The 13,185-nt window shown below is 50.0% G+C and overlaps 1 protein-coding gene across 1 annotated transcript in view; it reads right to left on the bottom strand.

The window, feature by feature from the left end:
• The window catches only part of LOC309393738 (gamma-aminobutyric acid type B receptor subunit 2-like), a gene marked incomplete at its 3' end in the record, with an annotated part of 64,027 nt that extends 55,096 nt beyond the window's left edge, over positions 1-8,931 (bottom strand). The window contains exons 1-3 of the mRNA XM_081956233.1: positions 8,869-8,931; positions 3,039-3,122; positions 2,690-2,771 (exon numbers count right to left, since the gene is read on the bottom strand). Coding sequence (XP_081812359.1) covers positions 2,690-2,771; positions 3,039-3,122; positions 8,869-8,891 — 189 coding nt within the window. The 5' untranslated portion in view covers positions 8,892-8,931. The remainder of the gene's footprint in view (positions 1-2,689; positions 2,772-3,038; positions 3,123-8,868) is intronic.
• Positions 8,932-13,185: the final 4,254 nt, after the last annotated feature.

Raw genomic sequence — 13,185 nt, 5'->3', positions numbered from 1 at the left:
AAATCAGACAAAAGAGAGAAGCCATGGAAATCAAAATCATTCAGGAAATTAGACATATCCCCCAATATAGGAATAAATGAAAAATAAAAGACAGAAAAGAAGGAGAGTGTTAGAATGGAGGGAATGCAACTCCATCACCCTGAATGACTTACGAATCGTGGAAAACAAACTGAACAGAAGGAGCCACGTTGAAAAGCAACTTTATATGCCATTTTTCAGTTCCGCCGATGACTATATTAATGAGATGGTCTCCAGAGCTGTAAAGGCTCTGTGGTCCTTTTCCATCTTGGTGTTCCAAGTTCAGTGGGCATTTCATTCTCAGCTTCCCAGAGACTGGATGGAACACCAGCAGCATCAGAAGCAGGAGGTCCATAATTCATGGAGTGAATAAATCAATCTCCTTCCCGTTTCTAAAGAAGAATTCAAGGGACTCTCACAAGGTGGAATATGATCCAGTTGCTTTCCTGATTGAAACACAGAGAAACATTCAGCTTCACCTGGAAAGGAGAGAGATGGACATTCAAAAGCACAGACCCTGCCTGTCCCCAAACTCCATATTTCTCTGCCCAAAGTCTCCCCTGGAGGATTCGGCCAAAGAGCAGAGCTGACACTTTGATCATAATTCTCCCTCTCAGGAGGGATCCCTGGATAATTCAACCAGTTCCTTGACTCAAAGGTTGTTGGGAAATTCTCTGGAGGGAAATGAAAGGGAAACAATGCCCATGTGACTCATAATAACAGGGGAAGAGATGGAATTAAATCCATCATCTAGAACAGTAGTTCCCAAACTTTTTCAGTCCACCGCCCCCTTGGTGCTACAAACTGATCCTCAGTGCCCCCCACCCAGTGGTGGAATTCAAATTTTTTTACAACCAGTTCTGTGGGCGTGGCTTGATGGGCGTGGCTGGGGGAGTCATGTGACTGGGTGGTTTGCATGAAGGAATAAAGATAGTAACAGTAAAATTCAAAACTGTAACAATTAATTGCACATTTATTCAAAATCCAATTTAAAAACCTTTGTAGTTAGTTAATTCAACAAAATTGTTGAACATGATCCAGTGATACCAGGTTTTCAAAGTCTGATAGTCATTTATCAAGAACCTTAATAACTAGTAACTTAGTAAACTCAGTAAAATTTAGTAACTACTTCACTGTTCAGTAAATTCTTAATGTGATGGATGGCTTGATGAAGTGATACCAGTTTCCCAATGTCTTGTTTTAAGTCACTTAGCAGGAGTCTTAAATCACCATGTTCAGTAATCTGGAGTCGATTTCTTTGCTTGGAGACCACACTGAAGCCATGTTCCACCAAATATGATGTTGGAAATGCAACAAGGAGCTTCTTAACCACTGTCCATAGTGCAGGATAGCGATCAGAAATTTCTTTCTGTAACTAAAACTCTTGGTAGAATTTCTTGAACTTTGGCTTCAGCTCAATGTCACCAACATTTGCTTGAATTATTTGATGAGATTATTGCATGATACCTAGGGATTCCCAATATGGAAAGTGAGAATGGGAACATTTTAACAGATCAATATGTCCTGGGGTTATAATTTTCATTAAAGAACCATGGGGATGGAAAGGGAAATATAGACAATGGAGTCCAATCCCTCTCCTCAACAGTTTGGAAGAATAATTCTAGCAAAATGTAGCCTTTTACTCTTTGGGGAATCTATTATTATTATTATTATTATTATTATTATTATTATTATTATTATTATTATTATTATTATTATTATTATTATTATTTATTTATTTTCCCAATACAACTCATGCAAAGGGTCATCCACAACTACATTACATTTTCCATACTCATATTTGTGATTCCTTATAACTTCTTTAAACTAAACATTTTTAGTACAAATCAACGCATTGACATATATATCACTAATGCAGTTTCCTATCTCTTTCATTGACATAATTAACACCTTATGTATTGAATACAAGTATATCAAGTATAGGTTAAACATGAATTGAATAACATCTAATTCAAATGTATAAACTGTGAATTTATTATATAATCACAGGCAAACATTGCACTTATGCCTAAGTCCTCTACCCATGCACATTATAAGACAGATAAAACTATCTTAGCTGGTTGTTGTAAATATTACTCTGCTAATTCAACAAGAAATGCCATTGCATGAATTCTTAATGCAGAACACAGCTAAAAGTGATTTTAGCAATTTTCTTTCCAAGTTAATTCAAAATGTATATCCAAATGTTCCTCTTATTTTCCCCCCCAAAACTAGGGAGGATTAGATTCAAAACCAGACACTTTTGCTGTGTGTGTGTGTGTGTGTGTGTGTGTGTGTTTGCTTGCTTGCTTGCTTCTGGTCTCCAGAGTCAGAAGGGCCGGTTGGGACCCCCAGAGGTCATCTAGCCCCACCCCAGACAGCGCCTCCCCGCCCCACATTCCCCAGCCCCACCTCCTCTGGGAAGGCTCTGGTGGGGGGGAATGCAGAGCCCCTGCAGAGAGCCCCTGCTGCTCTCCCTCACCCTTCACTCTCCCTCACCCTTCACTCTTTAGGTTGAAAATTGAGGAGTACCTGAAGACCACTTGGGATACAATGTGGGGCTTCTTGTCTTTCATGTGATGACACGCACGGACGACACACACACAGAGAGAAGGAGAGGGAGGGAGGGAGGGAGAGAGAGAGAGACCTTAGTGTTTCAAAAGAAAGTTACCTTCATTGATGAATCGGTCATCATCTTCAGGCAGCTGAATTCCCACCGGAAAGTGCGGGAACGCCTGCTGGCCTTCACTGACCTCTAAGAGACAGAAAGAAGCCCATCGTCCTGTGGCCAAAGTGTCCGGCAGAGCCATTACCTGTCTTCCCTTGGGCCCATTCATACAGGAATCAGCACCAAGACATCCCGTCCAGGGATTCCCTAGTCCACCATCAGGGGGAACGCAAGGAAAAAGGACCCCTGCCTCCCTGTCCTTTCCTCCCAAGGGAGAGGTCTAATGAGGAGGGGGTCCCAAACACAGTGGGGGACCCAAAGTTTACACGCTGATTCTCAGTTGGCTACATACGTTGATGGTGCTTTGATGGGCTGCGCAGGAGAGAAGCTGCTTCCATGCATAGGAGAAGCATGGCCAGCCGTGTTCTTCAAAGTGCTGTGGAATTGGAGCAAAAAAGATCCTTTTGATTGGAACATCAGGGTGAAAACACACACGTGCAATTTAGGCTCCATTCTTTAGGCCTTTAAAGCCGCCCTCTCCAGTGGTGGGATTCAAAATAATCCACTACCGGTTCTGTGGGGGTGGCAGGGGAAGGATACTGCAAAATCCCCATTCCCTCCCCACTCTCAAAATTTCCGGTTCTCCAAAACCTGCCGGAACCGGCTGAATGCCACCTCTGGCCCTCTCCCACTATGGCTACTCCCAGCTTCTTCAATCCCAGGCCCTTTGGATTTGGCTGGGCACTTCAAGGAAAAGGCCCTGGAAACACTTTGGGTCTCTCCTCTGCAATTCTGGCCCTGGAGCATTGCAGGTAAAGCTCTTTGTGAAGAGGTCCCTGCATGAAGAGGTCCCTGTCTCTTGGGACAAGCCCAATTCCCTGGGTCCTTGATGCCTGTCCTCAAGAACAACCCTCCCTCCCCACTTAGACTATGCCCAAATATTGGAACCTTTCCCTGGAGTTCTTCTGACGCCTGATTCTGTGGATGTCTGCACTGGGCCAGTTTTCACAGGCTCACAACCTTCCTTTCCCCCACCGCTTCCAGGATCCCCACCAGTCCCAGTTTGGCTTCAGGGAGGCTGCTAGGCCTAAAATTGAGCAGGGGCGGGGCATTTTGGCTCCCAACAGGCTTCAGAGAGGCCTGCAAGGCCCAAAATAGAGGGGGGGGAGGTTGGCTCCCAGCAGGCTTCAGGGAGGCCTGCAAGGCCCAAAATAGAGGGGGGGCATTTTGAGTCCCAGCAGGCTTCAGAGAGGCCTACTTGGCCCAAAATAGAGCGTGGAAAGTGGGGGGGAGGCATTTTGGCTCCCAGCAGGCTTCAGGGATGCCTACTAGGCCCCAAATATAGTGTTAGATATTTGCATAAACTGCTGTAGTCTCCACTCAGGTCCGCCACTAGGGGGTGTTCTGATTGGACGGGAGGTCTGCCAGCTCCCTATAAAAGGGGAGCTGCTCGACCCTGGAGTTAGCTGGATCACTACTACTTCCTAATAAAGAGCTGTTATGTCACTATCATCTGGAGTCTGTTCTCTCGTTGCCCGAATCTAACACTGGCGACGAAGGTGGGATCGAGAGGCAGATAGGACGAAGATCTACAAGCAAGAATCCACGGATCCGATCCAGCCCCGGAGTTCGGCGGAAATTCCAGCAGCCATCTCAGCGCGGCAAATTCAAACGCAAAGACAAGATGGCGATGCACGCTCCACCAACCCCGTACAACCCAGTAGCCGAGCATTGGGAATCCTACATGCTGAGATTCGAATGTTTCCTTGAAGCGAACGATCTCATGGGAGTACCGGACTCCCGGAAAAAGAACATGTTCCTGAGCTACTGCGGTCGAGAGGTCTTCGAGACGGCCAGGGATCTATCGGAGCCAACCCCCATTCAGGCAGTAACATGGACGGCGCTGCAGCAGACGCTACAAACGCACTTCGCGCCAAAACCTTCCCACCACGTTCGCCGCCACAAGTTCAACATGAGAAACCAGAGGGCGGACGAATCCATAAATCAGTACGTTGCAGCGCTCAGAAAAGCAGCAACACATTGCGAATTCAGGGACCTGGATGAGCACATTCTAGCACGCCTCATATGCGGGTTACGGGACATTTCTTTGCAGAAACGGTTGTTGGCCAAATCCAACTTAAACCTGCAAATCGCACTGGATGAGGCAAGAGCTTCGGAATCAGCAGACAAGTCTACAGAAACGCTGCAACGTGGGTATAGCGCACCCCAATCCGAACACAGACAGACCCGTGTACATCACGAGGCCACCGATCAGGAGACCGAGGACAGCGAGTGCGAAGACAGCCATCGCATGCGCAGTAGCCACACGAAACCGGCGCAAAGATTCGAATCCCGTTTGCCACCCTGCGCAAGTTGCGGAGGGAGTCATCCCCGGTCTACCTGCCGTTCTAGAGACGTTGTTTGCCAGCGTTGCGACAAGATCGGGCACATTGCAAAAGTGTGTCGGAGCGAAGTCCCTGCTACAACATGGCAACCGCCATCGTATCGCCGACAGAAGCCCACCCCAGGGGCTTGGCGGAAAAACAAAGGGCGCCCAGAGAGAGAACAAAGGGAGTCAGCCGAGAGAGAGCATTCCCAGAGAGCTGAGAGAGAGTATTCCCAGAGAGAACCACTAAGAACCTATCTCACAACGATAGGACAGGTCCGCACAAAGCGACCTAAAAAGCTGAAACTCACTGTCCTCCTGGAGGACTCCCCTTGTGAGCTGGAAGTCGACACGGGATCATCACTGACGATCATCTCGTGGTCAGCGATGAAAAAGGCGATCCCGAGCTTAAAGAAGCGTCAACTACGAACACCAGACATCCTGCTTCGAGACTACCAGGGGAACAGGGTCCCCATCGTGGGTCAAGGCACGTTCCGAGTCCAGTTCAAAGACATCACAGCCCAACTGCCCGTGACCGTAGCCAGCGTGCCACTGCAAAGCCTCCTGGGACTGGATTGGTTCGAAGCCCTGGGGCTGGAAGTTACCGGAATCAACGCCGTGGGTAACAGCAGCGCTGAAGGGATCTTTAAGGAGTTCAAGGATGTGTTCAGTCCCGGCCTTGGTAAGTATGTGGGCAAACCAATCTCATTTAATTTGGACCCAAATGTGGCGCCTATCAGACTCAAACCAAGGAGAGTGCCTTTTGCGCTCCGTCCAAAAATTGACGAGGAAATTGACAAGCTGGTAGAGCAAGGAATCCTCGAACCAGTAGATCACGCTCGCTGGGAAACCCCAATTGTGACCCCCGTTAAGTCAGACAGGTCAGTCCGCATCTGCGCAGACTATAAATGCACAATTAATGTCGCCCTACAACAAAGCGCATACCCAGTGCCCGTTGCACAGCACCTATTGCACTCGTTGGGGCCGGGAAATTTTTTTGCTAAACTGGACATGGCACAGGCTTATCAGCAACTGCCAGTAGATAGCGCCACGGCGGAGGCCCAAACCATAGTGACGCACAGGGGTGCTTTTAAATGAAACCGTTTACAATTCGGTGTAAGCATCGCTCCAGGATGGTTCCAAAGCGTCATGGAATGGCTTTTGCAGGGCATACCAGGAGTCGTCCCTTATTTCGACGACATCTTGGTATTGGCTGCAAATGAGGAGCAGTTATTAAAGCGTGTTAGGACTGTTCTGACCAGAATTCGAGAAAAGGGTCTCCGCCTTAAAAAGGAAAAATGCCAAATCAACGTACCCAGCGTAGAATTCCTGGCTTACAGGATCGATGGACTGGGGATACACCCGACATCGAAAAAAATTAAGGCAATCCAGGATGCCCCCACACCACGAAACCAGACCGAGTTGCAGGCTTTCCTCGGACTTCTTAACTTCTACAGTGTCTTTCTCAGACAGAAGGCCACCGTCACAGAACCGTTGCACCGACTCCTAGCTAAGAACGCAAAATGGACCTGGGGACGTTCCGAGGCGGCCGCCTTCGCTGCAGTCAAGCGCCTGCTAACGGCCGACTCTCTGCTGATCCAGTACAGCCAAACTCTACCGCTGGTGTTGACCTGCGATGCCTCACCTTTTGGCGTCGGCGCAGTGCTCAGCCACAGAATGCCTAACGGAAACGAAGCTCCCATCGCCTTCTACTCTAGGACATTGTCTTCTGCGGAACGCAACTACAGCCAACTTGACAGGGAAGGACTTGCCGCTGTTGCTGGAGTCAAGCGTTTTCACGAATACCTCTACGGCTGCGATTTTGAACTTATAACGGACCACAAACCATTGCTGGGCCTACTAGTGGGAAACCGCCCCACTCCGGTCTCCCTCTCCCCACGCATGACTAGGTGGACTGTTTTCCTGGCTGCGTATTCCTACAAACTGATACACCGACTGGGTTCTACATTGGGACATGCAGACGCACTCAGCCGCTGCCCATTACCGGATCTATTGGCCGATCCCACTTCAGAAATTCCGGTCCTTTTGATTGACTGTTTGGACACAGGGCCGGTATCTTCTGTGGACGTTGCCAGGTTTTCTGCCAAGGACAATTTAATCCGGCAAGTGCAAACTTGGGTATGGAGGGGGTGGCCAAATGGGACTGTGAGACCCGAATTCAAACTGTTTTGGTCTAAGCGGGACGAACTGTCGGTTTTGAAAGGTTGTTTATTGTGGGGGTATCGAGTTGTTGTACCGCACAAACTGGGGAGAAATGTATTAGAAGCGTTGCATGTAGGGCATCCAGGGATCGTGAGAATGAAAGCATTGGCTAGGAGCTACGTTTGGTGGCCTAACATGGACAAGGAAATTGAGGAATGGGTAGGGACAAACGTTTCTAATAGTTGTGGACGCATACTCCAAATGGTTAGAAGTAGTCCTGATGGCCTCAACCACGGCAGAGGCGGTCATCAAGGTACTACGGTGACTTTTCGCCATGCACGGCCTGCCCGACCTCCTAGTCTCCGACAACGGGCCTCAGTTCATGGCCATGCAATTCGAATCCTATTTAGCCAGTCAGGGAATTCGGCATGCCCTCGTCGCACCATTCCATCCGGCGTCCAATGGTCAGGCGGAGAGAATGGTGCGCGCAGCAAAAGAGGCCCTCGCTAGGATGGGCCCAGGTGATTGGCAAACACGGGTTGACCATTACCTTCTAATCCAACATATCACCCCTAGCGCCACGACAGGAAGGAGCCCCGCTGAACTCCTCATGGGTTGCCGGCTAAGGTCTCACCTAGACCGACTACACCCAAATAACTCTGCCACATCGCCCCCAGACTCGACAAGCAAAATTCAGCATTTTAGCATAGGGGATTCAGTATACGCCCACAACTATGCAGGGGGAACACTGTGGATTCCGGCAAGGGTTATAGGCATCACCGGACCTCGTTCCTACTTGTTAGAATTGGAAGATGGTAGGAATTGGAAAAGACACATCGACCAACTCCGAGGTCGTTTAACACACTCCAACCTTCGAGCATCAAACGAAGATCTCATACCATCGGAAAGTTTGCCGACACAACAACCCGAATTGCCCATCGCAGACAACTACGGCACAGCAGAACCTGGGGTGGAACCTGAGACCGACGAAAGAACAGAGCAGTCCCCGAGCAAAGGGAATCTACAATCCCCAGCCAGGACAGCGGACCAAAAAAGACAAGCCAATCCGACGCCTGTTCCGGCACAACCAGAACTGCGCAGGTGCACCCGAACGAGGCAGAAACCCGCATACTTACAGGACTTTGTCACTAACCAGAACACTCCATCTAAGAGGGGAGGGGTGTTAGATATTTGCATAAACTGCTGTAGTCTCCACTCAGGTCCGCCACTAGGGTGGGAACAAGGGGGTGTTCTGATTGAACGGGAGGTCTGCCAGCTCCCTATAAAAGGGGAGCTGCTCGACCCTGGAGTTAGCTGGATCACTACTACTTCCTAATAAAGAGCTGTTACGTCACTATCGTCTGGAGTCTGTTCTTTCGTTGCCCGAATCTAACATATAGCATGGAATGTGCGGGGGGCCAGGCCCATTTTGGTTCCCAGCAGGCTTCTGGGAGGGCTACTAGGCCCAAAATAGAGCGTGGGAGTGTGTGACATTTTGGCTCCCAGCAGGCTTCAGGCAGGCCTGCTAGGCCCAAAATAGAGGGTGGAGGGAGGCTAGCAAGCTTCCCTGCAAGTCCCTGGGAATAAAGGGGGGGGGGGGCTTCAAGAGAGGAAGAAAGAAAGAAATCCTCACCGTTTGGGGATCCCCAGGTGCATGGAGCAGAGAGGTCTGCAAACTTGGCAACTTTAAGACTTGTGGACTTCAATTCCCAAAATTCAGCTCTGTTGGCTGGAGAATTCTGGGAGTAGAAGTCCACAAGTCTTAAAGTGGCCAAGTTTGCAGACCTCTGGCATGGAGTTGAGAGCTTATTGAAAGTGTGGCTAGCTATCCTTGCTCAAGCTAAGCTAATAATAGTGGAAGGAAGGAAGGAAGGAAGGGAGGGAGGGAAGGGAGAAAAAGGGAAGGGAAAGTGAATGTGATATGGATGGATGGATAGAAGGAGGGAGGGAGGGAGAGAGAGAAAAAGGAAAGGAAGAAAGGACCACAAACCTGGCACTTGAGGTCTGCTTCAGAGGAGGATGCTTTGAAACAGCACAGCAATCCAGGGCTGGAAGGGTCCTCAGAGGGCATCTAGTCCAACCCCCCGCTGCAGCAGGAGACCTTATATCATCTTGGTTATTTTAGTGCCTCTAACACAGAGGAGAAATTCCCAGAAATAATCAGGCATTGCCAATCTCTTCCCCCTAGTAAAAAAAGAACTAGAGCCATGATGGCGAATCTATGGCACGCATGGCACAGGTGGCACACAGAGCCTTGTCGCCTGGCACCCCACCCCACCGGGAGGCTGATTGGCAACTGCGCATGTGTGCAGAAACCGAAAGTTAATTCAGCTCCTCTTACCTCGTGTGAGAAGCTGAACTTTTGGCTGCTCTCTGGATCTCCACTTGTTGCTCCTGCTCCTTGCTGGCTTTATTGTAAGTTGCCCTGGGCTAGTGTGAAGGAGAGTGGGGGGAGCCTTGCTAGCTGCTTCCCAAAGCCCTCACCTCCGAAGCCAGCCCAAATGAGATGGGCTGGCAGGAGGGGGGGTGCCTTTCAAGGGGCCACTGGGGGCGGTGGGGGGGCTGAGATCTGCCGGTTCTAACCGGTTCAGTAGAAGAGCTTCCATAAATCTACCATACTGGTTAGAAGAGGTTCCTCACAGAGCGCCTGCCCCGCCCCCCTCGCCTGCTTGCCCTGCCCGTTCCGTCACCGCTCGCAGGTGGTAGCTTGTGTGGTGTGGCTGGCCTCCTAGGACCTCCCTGAACTTGCCTAGGAGGCGTGACTGTCAGCAAAGCATGGTTCCAGGGCATCCCTGCCCCCCACTGGTTCCCCGCCTCCTTTCCCGGTGAAGTTTTCCAAGGTGTGGTTTTCCTCACATCCTCCTTGTGCCCGGCTCCCGAAGAGCTCCAGTAAGGAGGAAAAAAGCCTTTGGGGAGTGAAGAGGAGGAGGAGGGAGGAGGAGGAGGCATGCGCACAGGGCTGTGCCAGCTGGTCAACCAGCAACCGGCAGAGGCAGGAAGGTTCTTGGGAGCCAGAAGCGGCTTTTGGGGCTAATGGGGTTTGGGCTTCCAGCCTGACAGCTCCCGCCGCTTCTGGACATCTCCTTGCAGTCCAGTGGAGGCAGAAAGGTTCTCGGTGCTCCCCAATTGCTTTTGTGGCTTCCCAGAGCGCCGGAACCTTCCTGCCTCTGCTGGACTTCGCACTCTTCTCAGAGGATCACTATTATCTGCCAGAGAATTACTAGAGTTTGTGAACAGAGATAACCTAAGTGAAAAGTGGACAGATCTCAGGCAAATGGGTGACTAAAGCCTTTGTTGTAGGCATAGCCCACCAAGGGTCAAGTCTATTTGCCTCACAAAAGGAGAATAGTTAGCTAGTAGAGGTGAGAGGGAAAAAGAAGTTAGGGGAATCCACCGATTACTGCCTTAAACTGCCACAGTAAAGCTATGAGGATAGGCCTACTCAAAAGCCTCATTACTGAGGTAGATTAGAGTTTGGCCATGGGTAAGGTGACCAGATGTCACTTTTGGCAGGACAGTTCCGATTTCTAACAATTTGTCCCGTGTCCCGCAGTGTTTTTAAAAAGTCCCGATTTTTGGTAAGGTGTGCGGCCACGCATGTGGCAAGAAAACACCGTGCAGCAGTTTGCAACTGCCGTGCACTGATTTCTACTCTCACAGGCTCCGGAAGCAGGGGAGGTCCTTTGCAGGCGGCTAGAACTGGCCGCCCGCAAAGGACCTCCCCGGACTTGCTTTGATGAGCACGAGGCGACTGACGGTAGTTTGCGCTGGCTGTGCCCACTCAAACTATTGTAAGTCACCCCGTGTTCAGCAAAGCAAGCCTGGGGAGGTCCTTTGTGGGCAGCCAGTCTTAGCTGCTTGCGCCTAGCACTGCGGCTGAAGTGAACTCCCAAAGCCCTTGCCGCCACTAGAATAACTGCTGCTGCCTCCTCCTCCTCCTCCTCCTCCAACAGCACCACCACATTTGCTGCCTGACGCTGCAGCTGAGATGAAGCTGCCAAAGCTCCCGCTGGTGCCCCTGCCCAAGGCAGTGGCACCTCTCCCTCCACTCGGAGAACCTGAGCTGGGCCCCGCGTTACCCCTGCCCCCTCCTCCTCCACAGTGCTTTGAGGAGCCATGAGACCACCGGAGCCAGTAGGAAGGCGGCGGGAAGTGCGGGAGCAGGAAAAAAATGCCCCATGGCTTCTCAAAAGCACGGTGGAGGAGGAGGAGGCAGCAGGGGTAACGCGGGGCCCAGCTCAGGTGCTCTGAGCAGAGGGGGTGACGCCGCAGCCACTGCACGGGCGGAGGCGCCAGCGGGAGCTTTGGCAGCTTCACCTCAGCCGCAGCGCCGGGCAGCAAATGTAGTGGTCCTGTTGGAGGAGGAGGAGGAGGCGGCAGCAGTTATTCTGGCGGCGGCGGGGGCTCGTCGGCATCTTTAAAACAAGGCCTGTAGTTAGGAACAAAAGCAGGGCAAAAGAGACCAGGATGATGCCCAGATGTTCTTCATAAGACAGGAAAGTTATAACTTTGGGGATACATTGGATTCTGTCCTCATTTGGATATTTGTCATCCGGACACTTGATGCATTTTCCTGCATCTGAGAAAAAAAACCATATTCCCTTACTATTCTCTCATTTTACCTTTCAGGAAATACCTTATTTGGACAACAAATGATACCAGGAGATATTGTGTAGAACACATTTATTAGTACGTCTAGTGAGAGACGGTAAGAAGTATAAGACTTTTTTTAAAAAATCAATTTTTGTTTAATCGTCTATGAAAGTGAGAGAAGAATTGCACCTGAGGCTCGAGCGAAGGGTCTCCTGCCGAAAGGCGGCTTGCTGGGACCCCCTGCAGTGACGGCAGCCAGTGGGGGTGTTTTTCCCAGCTTCGGCTAGGCGCCAGGGAGCAGTGGGGGGGGGGGGGCAGTGACGTTGCCTCTTCGCCGGACAACCCTGGGAGTCTTAAACAATTAGAATGAAGCAGCTGAAGAGCGGCGAGCCTAGGGGCCTCTCCAGGTATTTTACTATTTTTACACTTCTGATGGTTTTGCAGTTTTCCTGCCTTGCTTGTTTCAACCTCTGGAGGAGCTTAGATTGGAGGGAGGGGGGAAAATTCCACCCCCCTCGGAAAAGCGGCGTTTGAAAAATCCCTCCCCTTCATGGGGGAGAGAGAAAGTTTAAAAACTACTTTCACTTCCCTTAAATAATGGGGGGGGGAATCTTCTTCTTTGGCTACAATTGCGAGAGAAAGGATGGCTGAACTGATTCTTTTTTAAACTACTTATGGAAATTTTGACTATTGTTTTCCTGATCACCTATACCGGCTGACCCATGATGGCCAACTTCCTCCTTCTTCTTTGTCTTTATGAATGAGACTCCTCCCTTGGAAAACTTTATGGCTTTCAACTAATTTCCACCCCAGAGACCTCCAGGAGCCTCTTCAAATACGTTATTCCCCTGGACTTGGAATATTTTGACCCACCTATTTGTTTTAACTTCTCTGCTAGAGGACCTGTTCTCCTTTGGACCTGCCTGTTTGGTGATCCCTGCCGGCTGTGCTCTCTCACAGACGCCATCTCTTTGTACAGAATAACAATTAACTCTGAGCCTCATTATGGGTCCTAAGAAATTGCCACCTGGTAAGGCCTCGTCGGCCCCAACATCTTCAACGTCCAGCCCTGCACACCAGTCACAAATGGGATCTTTCCTACAACCTAAAGCCTCTGAAGAGAGTGCAAAAGACCTGTCTACTCAGCAGATGCTTCAAAACATCTTAAAGGGACAGGACAAAATTAAAAAACAATTGCAGGACTTAAAGGAAGAGCTCAGAGAGACGAACCAGCAAACCACACAGAATGAACAGAGGATTGGTGTGCTGGAGGAGGGGGTGGTTGGGATTAGAGATGAGATGAAGACAATCTAGAGTGGGAATACAGAATTTGGGAATCAGATGTTAAAAATGGAAT

The sequence above is a fragment of the Natrix helvetica genome (genome assembly GCF_964273705.1).
Source record: "Natrix helvetica genome assembly, chromosome: 5".
NCBI classification, from domain to species: Eukaryota; Metazoa; Chordata; class Lepidosauria; order Squamata; family Natricidae; genus Natrix; species Natrix helvetica.
This window is presented reverse-complemented; position numbering and strand designations above follow the sequence as displayed.